Source organism: Leptonychotes weddellii, chromosome 12 (assembly GCF_054177405.1).
Source record: "Leptonychotes weddellii isolate Sample4059 chromosome 12, ASM5417740v2, whole genome shotgun sequence".
NCBI classification, from domain to species: domain Eukaryota; kingdom Metazoa; phylum Chordata; class Mammalia; order Carnivora; family Phocidae; genus Leptonychotes; species Leptonychotes weddellii.
Genome location: NC_138380.1, coordinates 81,825,284 through 81,853,093, shown reverse-complemented (window position 1 = coordinate 81,853,093; position 27,810 = coordinate 81,825,284). Strand labels below are relative to the sequence as shown.

The 27,810-nt window shown below is 39.9% G+C and overlaps 1 protein-coding gene across 2 annotated transcripts in view; it reads right to left on the bottom strand.

Moving 5' to 3' along the window:
* The window catches only part of STARD3NL (STARD3 N-terminal like), a 66,168-nt gene that overhangs the window by 24,973 nt on the left and 13,385 nt on the right, over positions 1 to 27,810 (bottom strand). For both annotated transcript variants that reach the window (XM_081800754.1, XM_081800753.1), the window contains 6 exons: positions 10,668 to 10,935; positions 6,134 to 6,211; positions 3,393 to 3,470; positions 1,011 to 1,064; positions 780 to 897; positions 478 to 573 (listed from right to left, as the gene is read on the bottom strand). In XM_081800754.1, coding sequence (XP_081656880.1) covers positions 478 to 573; positions 780 to 897; positions 1,011 to 1,064; positions 3,393 to 3,470; positions 6,134 to 6,211; positions 10,668 to 10,935 — 692 coding nt within the window. The remainder of the gene's footprint in view (positions 1 to 477; positions 574 to 779; positions 898 to 1,010; positions 1,065 to 3,392; positions 3,471 to 6,133; positions 6,212 to 10,667; positions 10,936 to 27,810) is intronic.

The following is a 27,810-nucleotide window of genomic DNA, read 5'->3' as shown; positions in this document are numbered from 1 at the left end:
GAGGAGACAGGAGGTGGTACAATGCATGAGACCCAGGAGGCAGGAATACAGAGGTTGGAAATGGCAGGGGGAGCAATGGGATGGGAGCCCTGAGAAAGGGCGGGTCCACAGGGAGGCTCTGGTCTCTGTCATGGGCAACCGGGTGGACCAAGATCCCTTCTCACAGAGGGGGGTCCTGGAGGACGGTCAGGTGAGGGGGGTGCAGGGAATAAGAGAGCATCAAGACCCTTCCCCTGTCTTCTGAGATGCAGATCGCATGTCACAGGATCTGTGGCCCTCGGGTACATTTATCTTACACTCTGGGTCTCACCACGGGTCCCACAGCAAGACCACGTCTCAGTTACTGTCGTATCCTCAGTGTCTACTGTGTTTAATGTCTGCTCAGTGTTTTGAGAGCAGAGGAAGCGAAGGAGCGGGGGGGAGGGCCGAGCTATTGAGTGATGGATGAAAACACAAACGATAATCACATTTTTTTACCTGCTTCAGATTCAGGTGGAGAATAAAACTGACCATCTGAAAGACCACCAGGTATAAGTGCTGCCCTCTCTGAAGCATCCTGAACTATCAGGAGTCCTGGAAGAGAAGAAATGCAGATGCTGGGGCTGATGTCACAATTCTGGTAGCTTCTTGGCAAGGTTAGCCACAATAAGATGCTGTTAACATTACACTGAAAAGAAGTCTTAGCACAAAGCTAAGCTCCGTTCCAATCAGCACTTCCAGGTCTTCCTTCTAGCTTGGTCCCTAGCCGCTCTCATTAGCCTAGCCTGGGGGACACTTACTATTTTCCTCTTCTGCCTCTTGAGGTAAGACTTTGAAATCCAGGAACCACGTCTCAATCCAGGCAAGGAGGAATGAAATGATGGGGAGCACATAGCCAAAAGCCCCTTGGGAGAAAAGCTGGAAGGACAGACGTGACCAGGAGAGGGAAATGTGGTTACCAGGAGCTCACACTGGAAAATGAGGCTTCACCATTATAGATGGTAACTGTAAGAAAACGTGGGAGGCTGTACCTTTGAGAGGATCACTTTTGCGAGTAAAAAGGCACTGGTCACTGCTGTCGTCAGCTGAAAGACACATAATCCAGCACCATTCGAATTATACATTTTACGTGGGGAAGACACCTGCCCCCAAACACACCTGATTGAGCCAGAAGCTCCTAATGCCTGGAAAAGCTCAGCCAGGCCCGGCTCCTGCCCACATCACTCTGCTCTGGCCCCTGAACGCGCACCGGGCCAACGTGAACTTCTCCGTGGCGCCCGATCCCTCCCTGGCTACTGGTGCTCTCCCTCCTCCCAGGGTCTAGCAGGCTAGTGTGCTGGGAACCTAAGTTTTGTCCCCCACTAGGTGCAACATGCAAAGGCACCCTCCCCACAGAAGGGACCCCTGAAATGCAGAGGCGGGGCTCCCCCTAGTGGTCGGGAGCCCAGAGATCATCCCGCAGGACCTTGTCCCTCATCCCCCAACTAGGGTTCCTAGCGACATGACACCTGCCCAGAGTGATGCCAACAGGAGCCTGACTGACAGAATGGGGTCAGGGGACATCGGGTGTGAAGTCTGTAAGTATTAACACAGTTGCAGAGCCAGCATTGGTTAGCAAATCACCACACACACACACACACACACACCCTGCAGCCAGTGAGCTTCCTGGAAGAGGAGGCATTTTACATTCTGACACTAACTTTATAGGCTGACACTTAGTACCTTTTTAGGTACTAGGTTAGTCCTCCTTCCAGCTGGCTCCTGCCCCTCTGCAAATGTTTTTAAAAAGAAAAATCAAAAATAATCAAATGGATGTGCTAATCATGATCCATCACTTCATAATTTGGTTAAGATATTGAAGATACTTGTGGCGCCTGGGTGGCTCAGTCGGTTAAGCGTCTGCCTTCGGCTCAGGTCATGATCCCAGGGTCTTGGGATCGAGTCCCTCATGGGGCTTCCTGCTCAGCGGGGAGTCTGCTTCTCCCTCTCCCTCTGCCTGCAGCTCCTCCTGCTTGTGCTCTCTCTCTCCCTGACAAATAAGTAAAATCTTTAAAAAAATTTTAAAAATTTAAAAAATAGATATTGAAGATACTTTCTAAAAACTCACTGAAAGTCACTCACTCCTCTGAACAAATACTGAGACAGATGGTCTGACAAACACTAGTGTACATTAAGGAGACTCTGGAGTAGAACGTCTCAAATAGGACGGCTGTAGAAAACTGGGAACGGACAATCACAGCAATTTGTTACCAGCAAAAATGTATTCAGGAAAGGGAGTCAAGTCTGGCTAATACTGTCAGCCTACATCTGAGACACATTAGCATGTGGCTCAGCTGATGGTCTGATGTCAGTCCTATGATTCTGGGGATGCTCAGAAGAGAAGCCCCAGGCTGATGTGGCTCCCAGTGGACTGTGTCTTAGGAGAGAGTCTGTCCTCAGCTGGGCTAGCCATGCCGGCCCCCACACACACCCCGAGGCCTCACTCCAGAAGCAGGACTGCAGGTATTCCTGAGCAGTTCTCTCCAGCTGGGGGGGCTCAACATTCCCCCCATACACCTGGCTTATTAGAGCTCTCCGAAAGGCAAGTGTTCAGATATCTGCAGAAATGGCAAAAAATTGAGGCAGAAAGGCTTATAATTCTTCTTTCAACCAGTAAATATTTACTGACAGTGAAAAGCATGTGCGAAAGCTCCGAGCCAGATGCAAAGAAACAGAGATGAGCAAAAACACCACCATCCTCGGGGGTGCCTGGGTGGCTCAGTTGGTTAAGCATCTGACTCTTGGTTTTGGCTCAGGTCATGATCTCAGGGTTGAGAGATCGAGCCCCGCATCCAGCTCGGAGCTCAGCAGGGAGTCTGCTTCAGGTTCTCTGTCTCTCCCCCTCCCCTTGCATGCTCTCTCTCTCTCTCTAAAGTAAATAAATCTTTAAAAACACCACTGCCTTCAAGAAGCCTGAAGGCAACAATAAAAAGGAGCATGGGAACTTTTCCCTTTAATATTGGAGGGAGGGGATAAAATAGCAAGAAAGACAATTATCAAAATAAGCAGAGAGCGAGTCATGAAAAATTACCAAGCAGTTTCAACCAAAGGGGAAATTTTCCAAGTATCTTTGCGACACAGGTGCTGATCTCAACACTCATTTGCAAAGTGAGGTGGATGGTGCGTTGGTGCTTGGCCAAGCATCACTGTTGGTGCCCTATGTTCCTCATCTGGCTCAGTATCCACTGAGACGCAGCTAGTTACTCATCACCACTGGAAAGCTGCCCCGGCGTGTTGAACCTACTGAAGGTGGAGGAAGGGGACTCAGAAGAAGCTAGCAGAGTTCCACCCAGATGAAAAGCGCATTCTCCCCCAGCCCGTCCCTGTCGTGAGTAGCACTGGAGGAGACGAACCACTCACACAAACCTACTCACCGCTATGGCCCACCAATGGCGCAGTCTGCACACAGCATATGCAAGTATTAACACTTTAAACCGAAAAACTGCCAAAAGCTATATTAAAAAAAAAAGACAAGGTAAGTTTTAAAAAAGATACAAATATAAAATAATTGAGTTTTACGAAGAACTCACCAAAGCGTCTTTATTATTCTGACTTAACTGAAGACTGGCACTGGGCTGTAGACCTATATTCAGATCCCTGCTTTAGAATCTGTGCAATGCTGCCCAAATAAGGGTTCAAATTCACGTCCCATTACCAACACAAGAATATATAATTACATGTTTTATTTTTCCTTTCTATTTGAGTGCACATATATTTCTGATACCCTTTTAAGACTGGAGAAAATGTTCTGAAAGTTGACTTTTCCACTCCTGGTACAAACGCTCACCTCTGGAAGATACCAGGTTCTTAGTAAAGTCCACCATAAAGCTCTGGGTTGCGGGGGTATTGGGACAGTTCTATCCGAGTAGCTACCACCCGGTTATTTAGGGTGGCTCTGGGACTTTTGTGAAACCCTTTATGTGTATTATTATCCCATGTAATCCCTTCCTCAACAATCCCATGCGTTATCAACTGCTATCATTAATCCCATTATGCACATAAGGTGGATAGAAAAATTGCACAAAGTCACACAACTCCTTAGTGAGGAAGCCGGGACTTGAACCCCGGTGGCTGGACTCTACTGAACCACTATGTCACAGCTGTCCTTGTAATTCTCACCTAGTAAGAAATACACATAGAATAAGATTTTACTGATTTTCCTTGGAAGACATGCCTTTTGTGGGTAGGGAGAAGTCAGGTGACTCTTGAGCAGTGCCTGAGGGCAGGGTTCTTTCTGCCAAAAGTTCCTCACTAATCAAAACTGCTGAAAGGCCGGAGGCTGACAGCTTTTTTGCGGCCACTGACCAGAGGACCACACTTACGATTCTTTTATGTAAATGAAGGTACAAGTTAGATTTTGTTTTTAATTTGCTGTTTTCATTAAAAATGTGTTTTCCAACAGTATGTGAACTGTTTAGCCTCTCTATTCATTCCAGCTCTATCCCCGAATTCTGGGTTTGGCAAAAGGGTAAGTCTTCGTCAGCCCTCTATCTCAAAGTCTTCCAGGTCCCAAGGTTTCCTGGAGGCCATGTCCATTTCCCAGGCCAGACATGCCAGTCTTTCCAGTCTGAACTAATGGGCCCTGCCTATTTGGCCAGTACCACTGACTCCCCAAGCATAAAGGACAGACAACCCTCGGAGATCTGGCTGGTAGATTAGCCTGGTTTCCTGGCTGAGGCTATTTTAAGAAATATTCAGCAAGACAAAGAAGAGAAAAAAGAGAAATCAATCTTGCTATTATATGTCAATAGTTTTGAGAAGAAAAAAATGTCAAGATTTGGGATCTAACGTGCTCTGCCCCCAACTTCAACGACCTGGGGTGGGTCAAGACACTGAACCAAAGAAACTCAATTTCCTTGTTTGGAAAAATGAGGGGATTAAATTATATTAGTGGTTTTCCAAATATTCTGTAGTAACCAAACACTTGTTCAACACAATCTTATTGGAAACATACTGTACAGATAAAAACAGAACTACTTGTGCTGAATGGGGCTTATGACAGGGAACCCTAACCTCTCTTTATTGGGAGTCCCACCTCCTTCCCCATACACACTTCTGCAGGCCCCTTCGGAAATAAAACAGCAACAAAAAGCCTTTCTAGTGTAGTTCGAAAACCACTAAAAATATAATTACTCAATCATTAAAATTCTCAACCAAAAATAATGGTGATGGTAATGACTGCAGATGGTTCTCTGAGCGTCTAGAACATATTGCTCATTGGGCTAAATGGTTTCCATGCATTACTTCATTTACTTTTCAGAACTAGGATGATCTCATTTTACATACGAAAAAACTGAAGTTTAGACCCACTATATTAAAAGAAACAGTGACAGTGTTGTGAATCAAACCCAGGTTTTTCTGACTTTAAGGGTCCTGCTCTTAAACCACTCTGCATAAAGCTTCTAAAGGTAGTGAAGAAAGTAGGTAAACTGAATTTAGAGGAATTCACTGTGAATATCGCCTACACTGCATTTAACACAATGTTAGGATCTGATTTACTTACACCATCAACTATAAAGAGATACCAGGGAGATGTATCAAGGCCAGTGAGAGTCACAGTGCGTCCTGGAAAGATTTAAGCATTCCTTTGAATGAACTGAAGGCCTCATCAACAGAGAATTGCATCTGTGCAATTCTGCAACTGGCTGATGTTGTCCAGGATTACCAAAAGATCACTTTCCTCAAAAACTCCAATCATAGAAAAATTAAAACACAGTATTTAAAAGTACTCTTGGAAATCTATCTCAAGGCAGAAAAGGAATGGCATTTTCACAGTGTTATTATATAAAAAGGGGAATTTTCCTGTTAGTGATTAGGGTATGTTGCTGGCTTCTATGAAAAGAATAAAGGCTCTCCTCCAAGAAAAGCAGAATGGCTCCTTCTGCTGCCCTTCCTTATCTCTCACTAATCATGTCCTTCCTTCCTGTAACTGGACAGTTCCTTACAAAGAGAGTGAGAGCATACGGACTGGGCCAGAAACTGAGGGAAAAGGAAGGCCAGTGTTCGAGAGAGGGAAAGAGAATGGCATAGAACATGTGATCTATTCGGAGGAAATTTACCTGCTGGTTACAGATTCATCATATCTGAAATGAAATGTAAAACAGGAAATACTTACGAATATATCAAAATAAGAGGAGTAGTAGTCATACTGCACCACCTCCTTCTCTAATGTGTTCTCAATGCCTCCATTCACCTGGGAAGAAGAGTGAGAAGTAAAAATGAGGAGAGATGCACACGTGAGAACAATACAAGAAAACATACAAGTCAGGTTTTGTAAGCACTTTTCTGCCTACCTTCTCAGAAGCCTGGAATGTTGAAATAGGAGGAACAAAACACTCCTAACTCTAATAGAAAAATGCTGAAGAGCATTTCCCACTTCAACTCTGAATTCATTCATTTGACAAATACAAATGCATAATGAAAAACAATGCCTTGTTTGTAGTTCCTATTTTGGCAAACTAAAATGTTTAAAAAAACGATTCTTTTTCTCTTCTAAGATAAAGTCTTCAATCAAACCAATGTATAATTTTAAGGAAGACAATTCACATTCATCCAGCTCTGCCCTCACTCTCTGACCACCCTCCATGTTTCAGCTCCTGGAAGGCCAACAGCTCCTCTGATCTTAGCAAAGATCAACAATACGAGATACAAGTGTAGATATTCTCTCTGGTTTTTCTTTTTTATTTGCTCCTGGCATTTGAAAATCCTGCACTCTCATCAACTTTCATGAAGATTTTTAATTTGATAGATAATGAAATGAGGGGCAGACCAGACCTATAATCTTATGTGCAGAAGTTACAGTAAGTGATGAAAATCAGACCTAAGACGACAAACTTTCTGTCCTCTCCCAATTCTCCTATCAAGATGACTTTTAAGTGAGCAAGTTCAGAACTCTATGTATTACACTTACAGAAAATATTTAAAAAGAAAAATCAAGTAATGGAATGTGTGTCCGACAGCTCACGCAGCAGCCAAGCAGACACTAGACCAGTCAGGGCCCGTGGATTAGGGAGCATGACGTGCAACAGTAAATTCACCTTTCCAATTTGGAGTACAGACATTGTTTGTCCTGGCAAACTGATGGAGATGATCTGAAAAAGGACAAAGTGAAGGGCGATGGACCCAAGACCTGGATAAAGCGGGAAAAAATTAATAAGGAACACCTTTGTAAGGCCTGCGAATTGGTCAAACTGGAATTAAAGTTTCCACAAGGAAAGGATCCTCTTGGCTTGGAAGCCTTTACAAGTATTTGTATTTGTTATTCAAATGAAAGTATGCCATAAAACACCACTGGGTACTTTAAAAATCCCTTAAGGAGGTTTAGATTTCTGTGTAATTTGTGCAGATTGCCTACTGACCTGCTTGAATATAGATTTTTACAAGCAAATAGAACAGAAAACTTGGGAGCAAAGAGAAATAATTATTAAAAGCCAACCAACTAATGTAGTCTTACCACTGTGGCTCTCCAGACTAAGGAAACTTAGCACTATCCAAAATATTAAAAGAATGATTATTCCAAATGACCTATAGCAAAGAGGGGTTCTCTACTGCACAGAGACTACCCTCCTGGCTGAGAGAACAGCAATCAACATGCTGATACAGTTCTTCAATAAAGAGCCAGTAGAAAAAGGCTTTCCATGGTATCTGCACACTTTAAAAGACCCTGATTTGCAGGGCAGGGGGCGCTCAGTGGCTCAGTCAGTTAAGTAGCCGATTCTTGTTTTCGGCTCAGATCATGATCTCAGGGTTGTGAAGTCAAGCCCCACATCCGGCTCCACACTCAGCATGGAGTCTGCTTGGGATACTCTCTCCCTCTCACTCTGGTTCTCCCCCGGCTCGTGTGCTCTCTCTCTTTCTCTAATAAATAAATAAAATCTTTAAAAAAATAAAATAAAATGAGACCCTGGTTTTGTGTTGCCTAAATTTAAATAGAGAAATTTAAAATCTATATCTGTAGCTTCAACTTGTACTCTAAATTCCCATTTCAAAATCTTTGTCTCAAGATGTCCCCCACAGACTCATCTTTAGTTTCACATGGAACCTCCTCTTACTGTTCTGACAGAGCTGGTCCTGTTCTTCTACGTTCCATCATTAGAAACCTTAAGATTCATTTCTGGATACCAGGGATGGATAAAATCAGCCTATCAATAAGTCTATCAGCATACTTATTTTTGAGTATGTCTCTCAGATCAGCTTTTTCCTTTCTACTCCCACCACCCTACATGGGATTCCTTTCATAGCTTCAGAGCCAATCTGTCCCTAATGATTTACAGAGATAGACCACAAAAGTAAAGGGATGGCGTGCAGTGAAAAACCCACGTCAGGACTGACAATCTAAAACAAACAGAACTAGAAATTGAACATTAAAAAAGATTTAAAAATAAAACCTTGCTAAAAAAAGTCAAGATGTGCTATCCTAAAGATCATATATTCTCGTATGACCTTTTTATTTTACAACTGGGGCAACCGACAGTCCGTGGAAAAGTGAGCCTTAAAACACATTTCTTAATTTGAAAAGACATATGCACCCCCGTGTTTACCAGCATTGTACAATAGCCAAGATATGGAAGCAACTCAAGTGTCCATCAGCAGATGAATGGATAAAGAAGATGTGGTGTACAAACACACACACACACACACACAATGGAGTATTAGCCATAAAAAAGAATGCGATCCTGCCATTTGCAACAATGTGGATGGACCTAGAGGGGATAATGCCAAGTGAAAAAAGTCAGTCAGAGAAAGACAAATACTAAGTGATCTCACTCACATGTGGAATTTAAGAAACAAGACAAATGAACAAAGAAAAAAGAAACAAACAAAAACAGACTCTTAAATACAGAGAACAAACTAATGGTTGCCAGAGGGGAGGTTGGGTGGGGTGATAGGTGAAACAGATAGAGGGGATTAAGAATTACAAACTTCCAGTTACAAAATATATGTCACAGAGATGAAAAGTACAGCATAGGAAATACAGTCAGTGAGATAGTAGTAAGGTTGCTTGGTGACAGACTACACTGATTGTGAGCACTGAGTAATGTATAGGAATGCTGACTCATTATGTTGTACACCTGAAACTAAGGTAACACTGTATATGTTCATTATACTTTAATAAAAAATTAAACAAAAATACATTTCTTAATTGCTAGGTCTGCTGATTTTTCATTTATAACATGTTGCACACAGATGAAAACTGATCCCCTCTGATGAACACCGATCCTCTCTGATGCACAAATATAGCGTGCAGTCCACTTCACTTCCATTTCAATGTCGTTGAAGCAATAAGAAAGGAAGGAAGTAAGAGTGTGACCCATGAACCCCACCGCAGCTCCACCCCCATGACTTCCCTCACTTAAAAGCAGGGAGTGATATTAGTGGTACATCAATAAATGCTTTGATTTTCCACTGTCACTAAGCTGCTATGCTTTCCTGTTAAAAGATGTATTAGTTTGGGCGCCTGGGTGGCTCAGTTGGTTGAGCCACTGCCTTCAGCTCAGGTCATGATCCTGGAGTCCCAGGACTGAGTCCCGCATCGGGCTCCCTGCTCGGCAGGGAGTCTGCTTCTCCCTCGGACCCTCCCCCGTCTCATGCCCTCTCTCTCAAATAAATAAATATTAAAAAAAAAAAAAGATTGGTTTTGAAAACAGTTTTTAGTTTTGAAAACATGTTACTCCTTTGAAATATATACTAATTTAAATACTGTCTTTAATGTACATATGCGGAACAAATAATAAAAAGAGATACTCTAAATTACTGTCTCCTATCACTGGGCTTGTTTGGTTTTAAACAATTGTTGCCTGTGAGGAAAGCATTCTGGAAGAGTTACCTATTTGCTTGTAAGGAATGTAAATAGAGCCAACCAAGGCTTTGGGGGGAAACAGATATATTGGGTTAAATAAAATATATTATTAAAATGTATTATTTTAATACCTGTTTATTTTTACCTTTATTAATGTAGCAACTAGGGAACTTAATCATCTACGAGGCTTGCATTATATTTCCATTGGACAGTACTGGCCTAGACAATTATTTGGCAATATAACCGCAAAGACCTGATAAGATGGGCATGAACCTCCAAATGGTTCTAGAACATTTTTTTCAATAAAATATGAAAAATCTCTTTGTGAAAAAGTAAAGAATAAATGTATGAAAAATCTTAAACATGGAGGTTAGAAAAGTAGATGTAACGTCTAAAACATATTCCAGAGGCATGCTACATTTTCTGGAACAAGAAAAGGGCCAGGAAATAAATACTTTTGCCTTTGTGGGCCAATACTCAACTCAATTACTCAGCACAAAAGCCAGCCATAAACAATAGGTAAACAGATGGGCAGGGCTGTGTTCCAATAAAGCTTTATAAAAACAGGCCAGCTGAATTTGGCCCCCAGGCTGTAGTTTGCTAACTCCTGGTATAGAGCAAAACACCACGAATTCAAATTTCAAAGTGAGTTTTAAATGAACTAGCTTTGCTTTAAAACATGACAGTACAGAACAAGAAAAGTCAAAATCAGGTGGAAAAGAGAAATATTATCCCCTCTGGAAAAAAGACGGAGTTCACTAAATGAGACGGAAATGATGAGAAAAATAAGAAAATTGTTTCTCGTCTGTGGAAACAATTCTTATATAAAGTCATGGGCAAAATCACTTACATTTAACTCTATTATCCAGAGTAATGTTACAAATAAGAGGTCAAAGGTGACAAACAAACAGAAAGTCCTCCTGACATCAGATATGCCTTTCTTCTCCCTTCCTTCGTAAGACTCGATCCTGGCCATGAGGTGTGTGGGGTTGATGGAATGAACGTCGCGCAAAGAAGCGTGAGGGCTCTGACTCCCTGTGAGAGCGCTCTCCATGTCTTCTTGCAGGGGGTTCATCCTGGAGGAGGGGTAAAGGAGCCTTTCTCCAACTTCACCATCCCTAGAGAGAAGAGAGCTTTGTGTTAAATCAGAGCTCACCTAAGACCATCATGCTACCCCCACCATGGGGCAACTGTTTCTCTGACAACAGTGTCTTAACTGAAGACATTTCTTCTGACGAAGACATAAACAGAAAGCGAAGAGAAGCAATCCTTGATGTTATCAATCAATATTACAAAAGAGCTGTTACAGAAATGAATGAAATAAAGAAGAATGCAAATTTACAGAATTAAAGAGAGAAGACAGGATGCTAACCACATCAAGAAAGGTCTCACTGATAACCTGGAGATGGCCGGTTCCTTTGCTGGGCAGGGGGGAAAACCTCTCCAACTCTGCGTTGTTACTCCTGAACCCGGAAACCATTTCCTGAAAGCTCCCCAGAGGGCACGTAACCAGAATGTGTAAACGAGACAGGAAAAACGTGTTTCCTAAAGAGGAATTGCTTTCCACCAAAAGTATCTGATAAACTGATTTTAGCATTTCCCCATCACTTCATAATGAATAAGCATGTTTCCAGGTCTCCTCTTGGGAAAAAAGTACACCCCCCCCTCAAAAATTCAGCATTATGCAAACACCTCTGTGCTAACTACACAAGTTACAGCTCTATCTAGAGATCCAGGAGCTCCTCTCCCCAAGACCAAGACGTGCTTCTACAGTACAAGTAAAAGATTAGTAATCTAAGTGGTCTGATCTCATGGATGACCATGAGAAACAGTATGGTGGTAGTCAGGAAACAGTATGGTGGGCGGTATTACTGTTTGCCATATATTCCTGTTTCCCTCCTATAGCATTTCTCCCCATGGGAGATTCTATACCCCTGGCTCTACCGACTTCATGTGCCTTTTTTGGCCAGTGGAACGCAAGCAGAAGCTTGGGTGCCACTTTCATCCAGATCTAGGAACCATGCACTGGTTCTCCTTGCTTTTGCCACAGCGACTGGCAATGGCCAGATAAAGAGCATTTTCAAGGTGGGTAAAACAGAATTTGGAAACAGACTGCTGAGGTTTCCCTAAAGCACTGTGGTCCTGCTTGGTCCTGTCACAGTCCAGAACTGTCTCCTTAACAGAACTTCTCTCCCTTCCCACATTGAGGAACAAAAGTCCTTCCCACATTTTCATACAATGTGCTGATAAAATGACATAACATTTTGGAGAGCAATTTGGTTACATGAACTAAGATGCTTTAAAATATTCATACTTCTTGGGCTAGTAACCCTACTTTGCAAATCTAAAGAAAAAAAGCTGCAGAACTTCAGGACAAAAACTGATCTATGTCGTTACAGGTCGGCTTAGTGATCACCTCTGAGCAAGAGGGAGGGAAGAGTGACTAGAGCTCACAAGTTTGGTCAAATTCCATTTCTTGCCTGAGTAGTGCTAGCATGGCTGTACTCATGACTTAGCGATAATTTACTGACACAGGTAGTAGTTCAGTGGTGTCTTGATTTGTGAAGATTCAAAATGCTGTACACTTATGTACATGTACACATACAGGAACTGTGTATGTGTCTCTGTGAAGTAGACTTCATCATTATATGTCTATAATGCTTCCAACTAGAAAACAATCTAAGTATCTAACAAAAAGGGATTAGATAAATCATAGTACAGCCACAGCAGTCATTAAAATACTTAGAAAGTATAACTTAGAAAATTGCTTGTTATAATAGTAACTAAAATCTGAATATTAAACGGAACACACACATACAGAGTATGTTCACAACTTTGTAAAAATAAAACCAAATTTTTAGAGGAATGTACCTATGAAACATGGCAAATGTTATACGGATTATCTCTGCCTGATATTATATGCCCTCCCACATTTACCTTTTCCGTATTTTCAGACTTCCTATTTTGCACATACAGTATTTACAACAGGAAGGATTAAATTCAAAAGTAAAATTGTTTTATTCCTGGACGGATGCCTCAGGACTTTATGAGGCTCTTCCCTCCCTTCTCAACACATCTGGGTGACAGTAGATAACCTCATCTTGGACATTTTGAAAAGTTCAATAGGAGTCCACTTCAGTGCTTTGTAAAATAAAATATAAATTTCCAAAACTTGAAGCATTTCTACACAATTTCTTTCTCAATGAGATCATTACCATCCTAGGGGAAGGAATACCAATGGCATATTCCCCAGTACAGCTGCTCTTAAAACAAAGCTTGCAAAACACGAAATTTATCTTCCAGGCTTCTAAGAGTTAATTCTGGACAGTAAGTAAAAAGGAATGTAACTGTGTTTTCTGTGATGAAACACATATTTCAAAGTTCAAAAAGATACTGGAATTGCTCTCTAAATTTGAACCTGGATAAATATAGACATATTTATATAACCATGCATTCTACAGTAAGAAAAAGCAATCCAGGTAGTTTTTAAGCCAATCTAATATTCTATTAGCAAGTATATTTAAAAATTAATTTAAATGCTGAAGTCTACTAAACTGTATAGACCATCCAACAAATTCTTAACTGAAACTCAGGGCTGTTTTTAGGAAGAAAATCGCTTCCGAGGTAATTAGATCATTTTCTCAGTCTCATCCATTCCTCCTTTCCTGAGCCCACTCCTCATGAATAAAAAATGGTAACAAAGCAAAACACCAACCCTAGAAATCTGGGGCTATTTCAAACTAAAACATGACATCATACAATGGTATACAACTGCCTTGAGAAATGAAAATCATTACACTGTTTTTTCAGATGCATGCACAGAACTGCTAACTAGCTAGAATTTATAGATACTTGCATACTTTCAACAATAGTTACCCAAAGCACAGACTGTTGTGAGCACACTCCTAGCAGACTGATCCCTCCCTAGGACAGAGGGAACTTTTAAAAGGGAAAGAGAGCTTCCTTTTAATGTATAAAAGAGAAGGAAACTACATAAAGCCCCTTTCTACTCTACAATCATAGGACTTCATGCTAACCTTGTCCTGCCAAAAGATTCAAGTGTGAATTCCTTCAGGAAGACTTCACTGAAATGCTCCCCACATTCTAATCCCCAGGCAGGGTCAAGTATATCTCCTCCAAGTTCCCCCAGGATTGTGGATATGCCACTTCTGCTATTGCTTACTACAATGTGCCCTAATTATCCATTTATTCGCCTGTCTCTCTGGCAAGTCAGTGTGCTCTGTGAAGGCCTTGAATTTGATTTGCACACTCCTGCGTCCCAGGGACCACCACAATATACAGCACACAGCAGGAACAAAACAACTGGTCGACTAATTTAATTCTACCATCTATCACAGAGACCAGCAGAGTTGGCTTTCAAAATTCTCTGAATTGAAGAGACTACAACTACTTTTTTCTAAGGAAGAGCCTGGATATTCTTCCAGATGTAATTTTGGAAGTATTAAATATTCAGTTCTTGGTACTGAGAACCTCTCTGGGGTTGGCTTAAGGAAGACTAAGCCTCTCTAAAGATTGTGTTAAGCATTGATTAGCTGTATGCACAGGAGCCTAAATCTACAATTCAAGATTTATTCCAACCATGCGGAAAGTATGGGGGATGAGGAGTGGGGCGGGAGAATTATTAAGAAAAAAAGAAAAACATCTCCTTATCTTTTTCTGGGATTTGTGTGAGGAAATGAGAATCTCCTTTTGTTGTTTCAGTTTTTGAAAATGAGATTCATGTCTTCCTCTCTAGATGAATAACTATCTTCCTCTGTACTCTAATATTAGCCAGGTATTTCTACAATTATGCTGTATTAACAACTGCCCCAAATTCAGTGGCTTAACACAATCTACATTTATCCTCAAGCTCACGGGTCTTACAGGTTGCCTGAAGTTCAGCTGCTCTAGTTGGGGCTCAGCTAGGCAACTCTGCTCCTGGGGGCAGCAGAACTTGGCTTCAAACTGTGTGTTGGATCTAGGTCTGACCTTTGTCTTCCTCCTTGGACCAGGACTATCTGGGTCATGTTCTTTTCACGGCAAGTGGCAAGAGCACAGGAACAAGCTAGATCATGTTAATACATTTAAAATCTCTGTATACATGATGTCTGTCCTATTCTGTCAGCCAAAGTATATCTCAAGGCATGCCCAAGGCAGCAGAGCTCGCATGTACGCTCCACTCAAAGAGGAGGAGAACGTAAGTGCGTATTTGCTGATTAATTTACCAATCTAGCATAGCTATCAATCTTCTAAACCTGGGGTTGACAAACTATAGCCTGGAGGCCAAATATGGCCTGCTGCCTGTCTTTGAGTATCAGGTTTTATCAGAACACCACCAAAACCATTCTTCTGGTCTATGGATGCTTTCACACTAAGACGGCAGAGGTGAACTACCCCACCAGAAACCATACTTTACTATAGGCATTTTTCTAGAAACAGAGATTACTGCTTTCATTAGCTTCACAAAGGAGACCCAAGTGAGATTTAGAGTTGTTTAGATTAGCAAAAATAGGCTAATGATGAATAATTCCACTGGTTGTTCTGGTGACACCATAGGTTAGGGATACACCATATGTTGGCTTCCCTGGGGCCACTTCAGCAGTGCTTACAGCATCAATATGCTGCTCTTTGACTTAATTCTCTTTCCTTAATTCCACACTACCAGAATTGGAGAAGAATTCTGTCCCATCTATGTTGACAGCTTCTTAAATGATGATATCCTTCCCATGTGGAAAAAAAAACAAAACAAAAAGAACTAAGATCCTTTCTGCTTCCAAGAGGACTGGCTTACATCTTTGGGATTCTTCTATGGCACTCATCCCCAGGCTGGGTGCAAAGCTGAGCCAGAACTTCAACTCCATCTGCTTCAGCACAGAATTGATACTATCCAGATGGTAAAGAGCAGCTGCTCTGAGCACTGGCTACCATTGCTAGTGTCATACAGAGTCCCACAGTTTCTTGTACCTTCCTACGAGGAGTAGAGAGAGGCTCTGGACACCCACTGGTGGCATCAAACCACTTCTTTCAACCCAACCACCCAGCCTCCTTCTTGGTACTACTTCTGGCGACAGCCAGGACACTGTATGTTTTCCTCGAACAGAGCGTCAGGATAACAGACACTAAAACCATTTAATTCAGAAAGACTTTAGTCATCACCTTAACCAAAGGCCTAGGGAGCAGAGCTGGCTTATAGACATGTTTTGCTTGGTCTTGCACAGTATTGCTCAACATTTTGAATTAATTGCTAACATTTGCATGTAAAAATCCAGACTTCCAGGGGCACCTGGGTGGCTCAGTTGTTAAGCGTCTGCCTTCGGCTCAGGTCGTGATCCCAGGGTCCTGGGATCGAGCCCCACATCGGGCTCCCTGCTCCACGGGAAGCCTGCCTCTCCCTCTCCTACTCCCCCTGCTTGTGTTTGCTCTCTCGCTCTGTCTCTGTCTGTCAAATAAATAAACAAAATCTTTAAAAAAAAAAAAAAATCCAAACTTCCAGCTTCTCTTGAAAAGTTAAAAATAGAATCACTAGGCCTGCATTTCCTTACCATAACAATAAAGCCCAGAAGATGCTGACCTCTTTAGAGGTGGTATGATGCACTTTCCACTTGGCCTCAGTTTTTCCTGGAGGCATGTTGAGTTTGCCACTCTGATCTATTTCCACTCCCTTGTTTTAAAGGCAAAGAGTTGCATTAACACCTGAAGACTGTCTCATCATATTGCTTCAAAGGTTTCTTCATCTTTGTTATCAAAGTTATTCTTGCCTATAAAATAAATGCATGCTAGAAGATTAAAAAAAAAAAAGAGGAAAGACTCTGAGGCCTATGTGGATTATAGGGACGTGCCCATCTAAGAGATGTTTTAAGATATATTTTAGGATTAAAACTCAGGTCTTCTACTTCTTCCCTCTCCGTCACTCAGCCTCCTCCCAGGTTACTAGAAGGAAACAGGAGGGACATCAGCAGGTGTTTAAATGGACCTGGGGATGCAGGCATTGAATCGGAGAGTCCTAAAGACACGGGCTGCCTCAGCTGTGCCCACTCTATCCTAGGACTGGGTTTCTTTGGGAGCAGGGGGCAACCCGAGCTGGCTATCCTCTAGCAAGGCCCACATAGGAAAAGACCTGGTTAATGATGGGTAGAAGTCCTGTCTAGAGCCTAAGGGTTTCAAGACGAAACAGCCAGAACTGGGGAATGGGAATATGGAGGAAATAACCTGACATTTACAAACACACCTTGCCAGTAAGAGAAAGAGGCATGGTAACTAAGAAACATAGAGCCTTTAAAAAATAAATATACACAGAAAGAGAGGATGTGGGAAGGAAGCTACAGCTAATTTGAAGTATCAAAAAACATAGTAAAACAACCTTCATATTTTAAGGATATCAGTATGAGATGAGCAAAGTTTTGCCACACCTAAGAGCCGAATATCCCACATGTCAAATTCAATCAATTATTAGCCTTTCATAAAACAAAAATTTCTACTTAATGTCTGCTTAAATGAAGCTGCTTATATTTTTTAAAACCTCCAAAGTTGTTTGTAGATATTTTTTTTTTTTTAAGATTTTTTATTTATTTGACAGTGAGAGAGACAGCCAGAGAGGGAACACAAGCAGGGGGAGCGGGAGAGGGAGAAGCAGGCTTCCCGCAGAGCAGGGAGCCTGTTGCGGGGCTTGATCCCAGGATCCTGGGATCATGACCGGAGCCGAAGGCAGAAGCTTAATGACTGAGCCACCCAGGTGCCCCAGGATAAGATGTTCTAAACAAAGAAAAAAGTACGATTCATTGTCCTGTACTTCTTCATGTTGTTGATTCTACCCTGGAAAGTAAAGGCCCGGTAGAACTCTGATGAAAGTGGCTGTAGAAAGACTAGCAGGGGACAAAGTTAAAGAGTTGATGCCTTTGTGCAACACTTCAGCTTCCTGAGCTAGAGAACCAGCATTACAAAGCACTACAGGAAGTTTAATAAAACCATGATCAAACCAACTTTTTTTGGCAAATTGCCCACTACCACTATGTTCACATTTCAAAACAGTCTTGGCTTACTTAATGCCATATATACTCCAAACTAAATACAATGTCTAAAAAATATTTCTAAAATCTAGGCTATTGGATTTTATTTTATTATCTTTTATTTTGTTTCAGGATTTTACTTAAATTCTAGTTAGTTAACATACAGTGTAATATTGGTTTCAGTGATTCATCACTTACATACAACACTCAGTGTTCATCACAACAAATGCCCTCCCTAATGCCCATCATCCATCTAGCCCATCCCCCAGCCACCTCCCCTCCAGCAGCCCTCAGTTTGTTCTGTATAGCCATCAAAAAGAATGCAATCTGGCCATTTGCAACACGTGGATGGAGCTAGAGTATTATGCTGAGCGAAATAAGTCAGTCAGAGAAAGACAAATACCATTATGATCTCACGCATATGTGGAATTTAAGAAACAAAACAGATGGAAATTGGATTGAATTTCAAAATACCTACTTATCACATTCAAATTAGCAGTTGAAACAACAGAAAATCACTGGATAGAGAGAAACAACAGGAGATTACCGGATAGAGAAACCTGAAGCCAAAAATCAGTTATTGTAAATAAGTGAAAAATTGTATAAAACATTTAAATAACATCCTATTGTTCAGTACAAATAAAAAAATAAAAAAACCTCTCCTCAGTCAAGGAGTCAAATTTTGCCAGCAGATCCCTATTAATTTGACCACTGAGTGAAATATTTAAAAAAGAAAAAGAAGAAAACAATGCATGCGCATGTATGAAAGTCTGCAAGGCTTTTTACAGATCTGCCCATATCATCAGGGCTACAATGGGGAAGCAGAGGGGAGAACTGTGAAATAAAGTAATACTGCTCTCTAAGAGTTCAACTATAAATTCAACACATAATGAATTAGAGTAGAGTACGGTGTCCCTAAAGAAGCAAAATGGTTCGCAGGCCAAGACAGGAGAATATTGACAGGACATGTGTTCAGCTCTCAAGAGCAGAAGAGGAAATGTGCCCACCAGAAAGGGGATGGGCCAGCCCAGAAAGTGCAGGAACAGGAGTGTCACAGCAAATGGAAGCTGTGTCTAGCCCGGCATCTTCAAGTGGGAGGACCTTGCCTGTTGGATTCTAAGCATCTCCAGTCCACGGGCCTATGATTATATAACGGCGCAAGGGTATCATCAGTTCCTTTTGTCACTGAACAATTTAATAATTCCCTGCATGCCTCCCACCACCTTTTTAAAATTCTGTTTCTTATTAAAATGTCATAGTGTAGGTAGAGAAACAAGAGATGATCAGCTCGAGATAAACATTCAGTCTACATAGCGGTTGCCGTGTTCACTGCAGATTTTGAGATGTGAGTTGACCCACGGGAGGCAGAGCCACTCTCCACGGGGCTCTGGAAACAGATGGTGACAAATCAGGTTTCTTGGTCAACAAGAAAGAGGGCTGGACTGTAACACTAACAAAGTCAGTGTGACGCCACTGAGAAACTTTTGGGGAAGTGGATGTGGATGTGGATGTCTCCTGATGACCCGCAAAAGCATTGCTCTTTGAGGACTCCTAGAGATACCATTCAGATACCACCTTACTGATAGTCATCTTTAAATATTAGCATATTTTGTGTATCGTAGGCAAGTGGTGACATTCCAAAAACAAAAGAGAATTACAGAAAGTTGTACTTCACTTCACTTCAGTATTCTTCCAATATCTCTTTATAAACTCACATGATGAACAACAGTGGTGAGAGTGGACATCCCTGTCATGTTCCTGACCCCAGGGGAAAAGTTCTCAGATTTTCCCCCATTGAGGATGATATTTGCTGTGGGTCTTTGGTATATGGCTTTCATGATGTTGAGGTATGTTCCCTTTATCCCTACATGGTGGAGGGTTTTTATCAAGAAAGGATGATGTATTTTGTCAATTGCTTTTTCTGCATCTATTGAGAGGATCATATGGTTCTTTTCCTTCCTTTTATTAATGTGGTGTATCACATTGACTGATTTGCAGACTTACATACAATTATCAATAATTTTCTGTAAGTAACATCAAAAACTAATGATGTATGGTGACATAACATAATAAAATAAAAGAAAAAAAGAAAAAATAATTTTCTGTAAGTAAATTATTAAGAGGACCACAGTTATCAGGCTCAAAACAGAGCTAGAATAACTGAACTTGACTCTGTAATGGTAATACAGTACATTTGCTTTTTTTAAAATCTTACTTACAAGTATTTGAGTATGATAACTAATTCAAAACCCCTAAAAAGTAGGGGAAGTTCAGCTAAAGGTTCTTAATAAGTACATAGATTCTGACACATATCCTCTCAACTAAGCAAGTATAGCTAATATTTGGATTTCTAAAAGTTGAGAAGTATAATACATTTGAAATCAGGTTTAAGATTTACCACTCAGTACCAATAACATAAGCCTTACCAGAAAGAACAGAGGAAAAGATCTATCTTAAAAATGAAGAAAATGTAAAAGCTAAGAAAATGATAGATTATAATCAAAATGGAAGCGTTGACAGTTTACTTTTTAAAAAAACCTATTTGGCATTTTAAAGACATACATATGGATGCAGATTATTTGAATACATAATTTTTTAGAGATGGATAATTATATTTTTAGCCCCTCAATCACAGATGATATGCTATTTTGAGGATACGATATGTTACACTTACAAAATTTACCATAAAACTATACTACTAAATAAAATCTAATTCAATAAATCTTGCAATTAGGGACTGTACAGAGAAAAAACAGTGCAAAATAGACACTCATAGCAGTATTTTCTAAAATACTGAGATAAATATATTTCAAAATTTTTAAATAATATTTAAAAAATGACAGTAAGACCTTAGGAAAATGTTGAGAGAGATGTTTATAAAAGAATTCTGAAGGGGCACCTGGGTGGCTCAGTCGGTTAAACATCTGACTCTTAATTTTGGGTCAGGTCATGATCTCAGGGTCCTGGGAACAAGTCCTGGGCCGGTCTCCACACTCAGCCCAGAGTCTGCTTGAGATTCTCTCTCTCCCTCTGCCCCTCCCACCCCCTTGCTTGTGCGTGCTGCTCTTTCCCTCTGTCTCAAATAAATAAATAAATCTTAAAAAAAAAAAAAGATTTCTGAAAATGTCTTACTAATGAAGCATTTAGGTAAGAACATGTCAAACTCATATTCAATGTAAATATCCATTTTCTCCTCTCAGGGATGAGAGGTAGAGCCAATGGAAGTAAAACATCTTACTTTGAAAAAAATAATAATAAATTAGATTGTATAATTTTAAAAAAATGACAGTAAAAGCAGTGGAAAGCTGTCGAAGTTGTGCTTATCATCAAATTCACTTCCTTAAAGTACTTTAATTACTTTTTAAATAAAGAATAAAATTTTAAAAATAGGCACTTAAATTTTAAGGTTACAAAAACTACAAGTATCTTGTAGGGAAAAATATCAAAAAAGAAAAACAATGAGTACGATTAATAAATAAGTCCTAAAGGAGAATGATAAATGTTCCAAGCTGGGGAATGGGTCCAATGTGATTCATTATACTAAACTCTCTACTTTTGTACATGGATGAATATTTCCACGAATTTAAAATATATAAATAGGGGCACCTGGGTGGCTCAGTTGGTTGGGCAACTGCCTTCGGCTCAGGTCATGATCCTGGAGTCCCGGGATCGAGTCCCGCATCGGGCTCCCTGCTCACAGGGGAGCCTGCTTCTCCCTCTGACCCTCCCCCCTCTCATGTACTCTCTCTCATTCTCTCTCTCAAATAAATAAATAAAATCTTTAAAAAAAAATAAAAAAAATAAAAATAAAATATATAAATAAACCCAAGAAATAGGCAAATAGGTAAACCTAGATTGGGGAGGGGGAGATTAAGAAAGGAGTACAAGTACCACTATAGGAGAGGTTATTTTTCAAGCTGTAAGTGATACTTAACACTAATTACGTCTGAGAATCATAAAGTTAATACTCTGGAAATACTTTAGTATTCTTGATTTATCAAGAAGATGTGGATGGCCTGACCTGAATGAACCACCCCAAAAAGAAAAGTAAAAAATTTCAGTTGACAAAGAATTACCTAGCAAAGGAACTGGAGTCAGAGAGTTTGCTCAGTATTTCAAAATTTGAAAAAAAAAAAAAAGATAAAATATTGCAAACTGTTCCAGAACATTAAAAAAAAAAAAAGCTATCATACCATTAAATAAAGCTAGCATAATCCTGACATTATCTGTCCAAGGACACACAAGAACAAAGAACACAAGTATAAACTAATCCCACCTATGAACATGTTATTATATATTATACAACACTGTATATACCACATATTAACCTAATAGCAAAATGAGTAATTTCCTTAGCGCAGACTGAGTTAGGTACAGTGCTGAGTATTTAACTTAGAGTCATTTAAACCTCACAACAGCTCCCATGAGTAGACTCCCATATTCGAGTGTATTCCTGAAACATCACATAAATAAGTCAAAACTCATATAAATAAAAGCTAAACCTTAATAAGGAGGCAGATATTTCTGTTTACCCATTAAAATGTTTCTTTGCATTTCAAAAGCATGCATGAACACAACTTATGACTCATGTGGGCCAAAAAGCTTTGAAATTATGTAAATTTTGACTGGTTTTCAATTTGGGGGGACTGGCATAATTTCAAACTTTGTGGGACTCATCTCCATATTGATATCTGTCTTCCACTTCCCTTAAAATGTGGCCCTTTCATGTCTCTTATTCTCCAGGTTTTGAAAGAGATATAGGGAAATATCCTAGTGATGTAAGAAAAACAACTGTAAACTGAAAAAAAAAAAATGGCAAGTGATAATCAGCACCCAGAGACGAGGAACAAGAGGCAGAAAGGAGAGGAGTGTGTACCCACCTTCAGGGGCCACGCGGGTGGGCACAGAGGCCATGATGATGATTTATCAGAAGTCAGAAATCTGAACTGTGAGAGGAAATTAACCAAATACCAAGTATTAGTTCAATTAAAAAAAAATAAAACCACTAAAGATCAATAAAAACTCATTAGCTATAAACCATCTAGCCTGTGCTTTTAAGCTTTCCTGCAAAAAATATCTACAGATGATAAAGATGCCATCAAAATTCAGTTGCAAAAGAATGAAACTATTAGTCAATCTGGCTCATGGAGAAAGAAATCTACACATCAAAATATACTGAAGGTTCCATTTAAGAAACTGCAGGTAAAGAAATGTTTGCAGGATGAGGAATTTATAAGAACATCTACAAAGAGAAACATCTGAATACATAAAAATCAAAAGCTTCCCTATCTACCTTACGTTAGAAGTGAAACTTAAAAGTGATTAAAGACATAATGAAAACCTTAAAATTCAATCAGAAAAATGGGCAAAGAAAGAAAAGGCACACAAGATAAAGAAATTTATTGATAACCTAATAAAACTAGAATTCTCATCCAACACCTGTAAATTTTTTAGAGAAGCAAATCTGAGGTATGAGATCATTTATTAAATAGTTCCCTGGGACCTTCAGGTAGACAGACCTCAAACCTTTAATCCTGCCTAACCTAACACATGGTCTACTTCTGCTTCTCTCTCCAGAACCACTTCATGCTAGAAATCATAAGCACTTCCCTAAAGGAATCACATTCTCTGGGAAGCTCTACTTGTATTTTTCTCTCTACCCAGAGTGCTACTCTCCTTATCTCTATGGCTTACTCATCCTGTAAGCCTTAACTCAAAGGTTACTTTCTCAGGGAAACTTTGGCTTCTTCCCACTCTTCCCCACCTCTCTGCCCTGAGCAGAGAATAGCATAAACAGACTTCTATAATGACATTTATTACGCTGCAACAAGATTATTTTTGCTCGTTTTTTTTAAAGCAACAGTTTGCTTAAAATGTTGGGATTCACCTATTTACCAGTCCCTTCATTCTGGACAGTGACAATGGGAAGGAATTAAAGACAGACTGACATGGGGCACCTGGGTGGCTCAGTCGGTTAAGCGTCTGACTCTTGATTTAGATTCCTGTCATCTTAGGGTCCTAGGATTGAGCCCCGCATCAGGCTCCCTGCTGAGTGGGGAGTCTGCTTGGCTCCTTCTGCCCCTCCCTCTGCATGCACTCTTTCTCTTTCTCTCTCTCAAAATTAAATAAATAAACCTTAAAAAAAAAAGAAAGACTATTTAAAATTGCATCAAAAACATTAAAATAAGTTTAACAAAATATATGCAAGATCTCAACACTGAAAACTAAAAAACACTGCTTAGAAAATAAAGATGAAAATCAATGGAGAGATATATTATCTTTATGGATTAGAAGAATTCATAGTGTTAATATTTCAATTCTCCCCAAATCAATCTATAGATACAACTCAATCCCATCAAGTTGTTTTGGCAGAAATTGACAAGCTAATTCTAAAATATATATAGAAATGCAAAGAAATGAGAATATCCAAAGCAATCTTGAGAAAGAAGAACAAAATTGGAAGACTCACACTGCCTCACTTAAAGATTTTCTATAAAGCTTCAGTAATGAAAACAGTATGGGACTAGCATAAAGATCAGCAAATAGATCAACGGAACATAACAGAGAGCCTAGAAATAGACCTGCACTTATATGATCATCTGACTTTGGACAAAGATGTCAGAGCAATCCAACGGTAAAAAGCAAGTTTGTTTTCAACAAATGATGCCAGGACAACCACATACCAAAACTGAAGGGGAAAAAAAAAAAAAGAACTTTGAACCCTGACTCACACAGTGCAAAAAATAAGAATGTGTAGGAGAATTTTTTTTTTTAAGATTTTATTTATTTGTCAGAGAGAGAGAGCATAAGCAGGGAGAGCAGCAGACAGAGGGAGAAGAAGGCTCCCTGCTGAGCAAGGAGCCCGATGCAGGACTCGATCCCAGGAACCCGGGATCATGACCTGAACCAAAGGCAGATGCTTGACTGAGCCACCCAGGCGTCCCAAGAATGTGCAGGAGAATTTTTTCTGTTTTAAATGTTTTATTTATTTATTCATGAGAGTCAGAGAGAGAAAGAGAGAGAGAGGCAGAGGCAGAGGGAGAAGCAGGCTCCCCACCTAGCAGGGAGCCCGATGCGGGACTCGATCCCAGGACCCCGGGATCATGACCTGAGCCGAAGGCAGATGCTTAACCATCTGAGCCACCCAGGCACCCAAGGAGAATACTTTTGTAGGCGAAGATTTCTTACAGAAGACACAAAAAACCAAAATCATAAAAAAAAAAAAAAAATTGTTTAGGCTGTCTTAAGGGTTCCCACTGGCCAATGTGGGACAGCCTGAGCATGAAAATAAGCAATAGCAATAATGCTGTCAATATTTAAAAATTCCAGTATCCGGGACGCCTGGGCGGCTCAGTTGGTTAAGTGTCTGCCTTCAGCTCAGGTCATGATCTCAGGGTCCTGGAATCAAGTCCCACATCGGGCTCCCCGCTCAGCAGGAAGCCTGCTTCTCCCTCTGCCTGCCGCTCCCACTGCTTGTGCTCGCTCTCGCTCTCTCTCTGATAAATAAATAAATAAAATCTTTAAAAAAAATAAAAAAAAAAAAGTTCCAGAAGTCCACAATAGTATTGTAAAAAAAGTGAGAGAGAGAGATGAGGTAGAAGTTCTCCTTTACAGAAAAAAATGTCAGATAAAAAAGGAAGAGATAATAAAATTAGAAAAATCAACAATTTGTAACCCACTGGAGGGTTAGTAACTGTAACTCAGCTGGAGTAACTGAGCCATGAAAAGAATCTTCCAACGGATGCTAAAAATTAAGAGGCTGTTGAGAAATAGGATCTTCACAGTCTCAAAGTATTATCCCTCGGATTATCTAATAATTCCACTGGGGATAATATACCTTTATAGTGAAGAGATCTGGCAGCCACCATCTGTACCCAATCAAAGAACATTACCAATACTGGAATAAGCTGACATTATTATATACCTTCCAATGTGATGCATTAAGAAGTACGTAACACCAATTATCTATCATGACATACCCTTGCAAAAATGTTTAACCTGATTTTAGTCATAAAGAAACAATCAGACAAACACAGCTTTTGGGATGTTCTCCAAGACAGGCATTGTGGGCTGTTCAAAAAAGTCAATGTGGTTAAAAACAAAACAAGAACAGAAAGAAGAAAAAGTGCTGTGGATACTCTTCAAACTTAAAAAACCATCAAGAGACACAACTATCAAATGCAATGCACAAGCCTAGATTGAATCTTGAATTTAAAAGAAAAGAAGAAAAGGAACGGAAAGACAAAAGAAAAGAAAAAAGAAAAAGGCACAGAAGACAATTGGGTAATTGATTATAGTTCAGTCTTCTGGTTATGTAGGAGAATGACCCTATTCTTAGGAGACGCATGCTGAAGTACTGAGTAGTAAGTGTCATGAAGTACACGGCTTAACTTATGAATAGTTCAGAAAAACAGAAGGACAGAAAGATGTTTTGTAATAGAGTCGCCTCTATTTATCTATCCATCCATCCAGTATCTATAAACATACATATGATATATATTTAAATATAATGTATATAGAATACATACACATATGTAGCATACAGATATTATAGAGAGCAAAGGCAAATTTTCATTACAAAAAAATCATTAAATTGACTTTTCTACAGTGTGAGCTACCTTTATAAGCACGGAGGAACCAGAATCATCCTAGAAAACCACTTAAACCATTCTGTAAAACAGAATGCACGTGGATTTTGTACACATTTGCATAATTCTTCTACATGAGGGTTTGAGACAGTGACAGACTAAAAGGAAAATCTCTATAATCTCTAGGCATCCAAATCATTTTGCCCTTTACGTAACTATCAAATTATCCCCACACAAATGAAAATTGGTTGAAGACTTCCTAGGTACTTGTGACTGCAGATAGCAGTCATTCTGTCTGAATGTTCAGCCACTGTCAAACCCCTAATAATGGCCTTTTTTGTTGTTGTCCTGAGGCCTTAATGAAGCAGTGGAGGGTATACTGAGCAACAGTTTGGGCTCTAATGTCTGCTCAGGTCTTTAGTGAAAATGTGCACAAGATAATCACTTTTCTATAAGCTTTTACAAGCCAAATCTGTCCTTCATTTGGTTCCATATATTAGTACCCAAACTCTTCCCAGACACTTGGGGAAAGAGATTTTTTACAAGGCCTCATCCACTGAGGCTCGGGTATACCAGATGCTGTTTTATTCATGCAGCTGATTTATTATACTACACTGATTGCTACATTTCAACACCACTTCCTTCTGTTCTTTCTCTTACTTCTCTTTAAGAATTTAGAATGTCCAACTCCGTAGTAATAGCTCTCTATATAGTTTCCATGGTTTTATTCCAAATATTTATTTTCTAGGTCTTTTCTAGTGTTGTTTACTCACTTGAGATGTAATGAAAGCTTTTAGTCCATCCTGATAAATCTGCTCACTCTTGGCAGCTACTTTCTGCCCTCTTCCTTCCCCCTCAACACACATATTCAAGGCCTTCTATTAAAACACTCTGTCATTTCTTGCAGTCTTGTCTCACTCAATAATTTCTGCTTATATCAGCAGATCAAAGTAACCATGTGTGCATAAACAGGATTTAGCCTTTTAACGATATAGTTTAAGACTAAGATTTATTTAGAAATTAGTATCAATGACTTGGAAAAATTAAAGCAGAAAACAAATATGTTATGGTATTTTTAAGTCAGTCTTTTAACAACACTAATTTATCTCCCAAGCCCAAACCTGTTTTTATAGAAACTTAATTTCTAAACAATCTATTTCTACAGCAATAGTAAAAATATTAGTGAACTTTTATTTGACACTTAACATAGAAATATTAAGATATAACAATGGCTAGATAAATGCATATTGATGTTTTCATAACTTACGAGGCAAACTAAAACATATATACTGAGAAACTGAATCTGGATGTGTACTACAAAATTTTAAAATTGCATTTGATAATTTTTGAAAATTCAAAGTTTGCCAGGAATATACCATGTCTACTTTATTTACTCCAC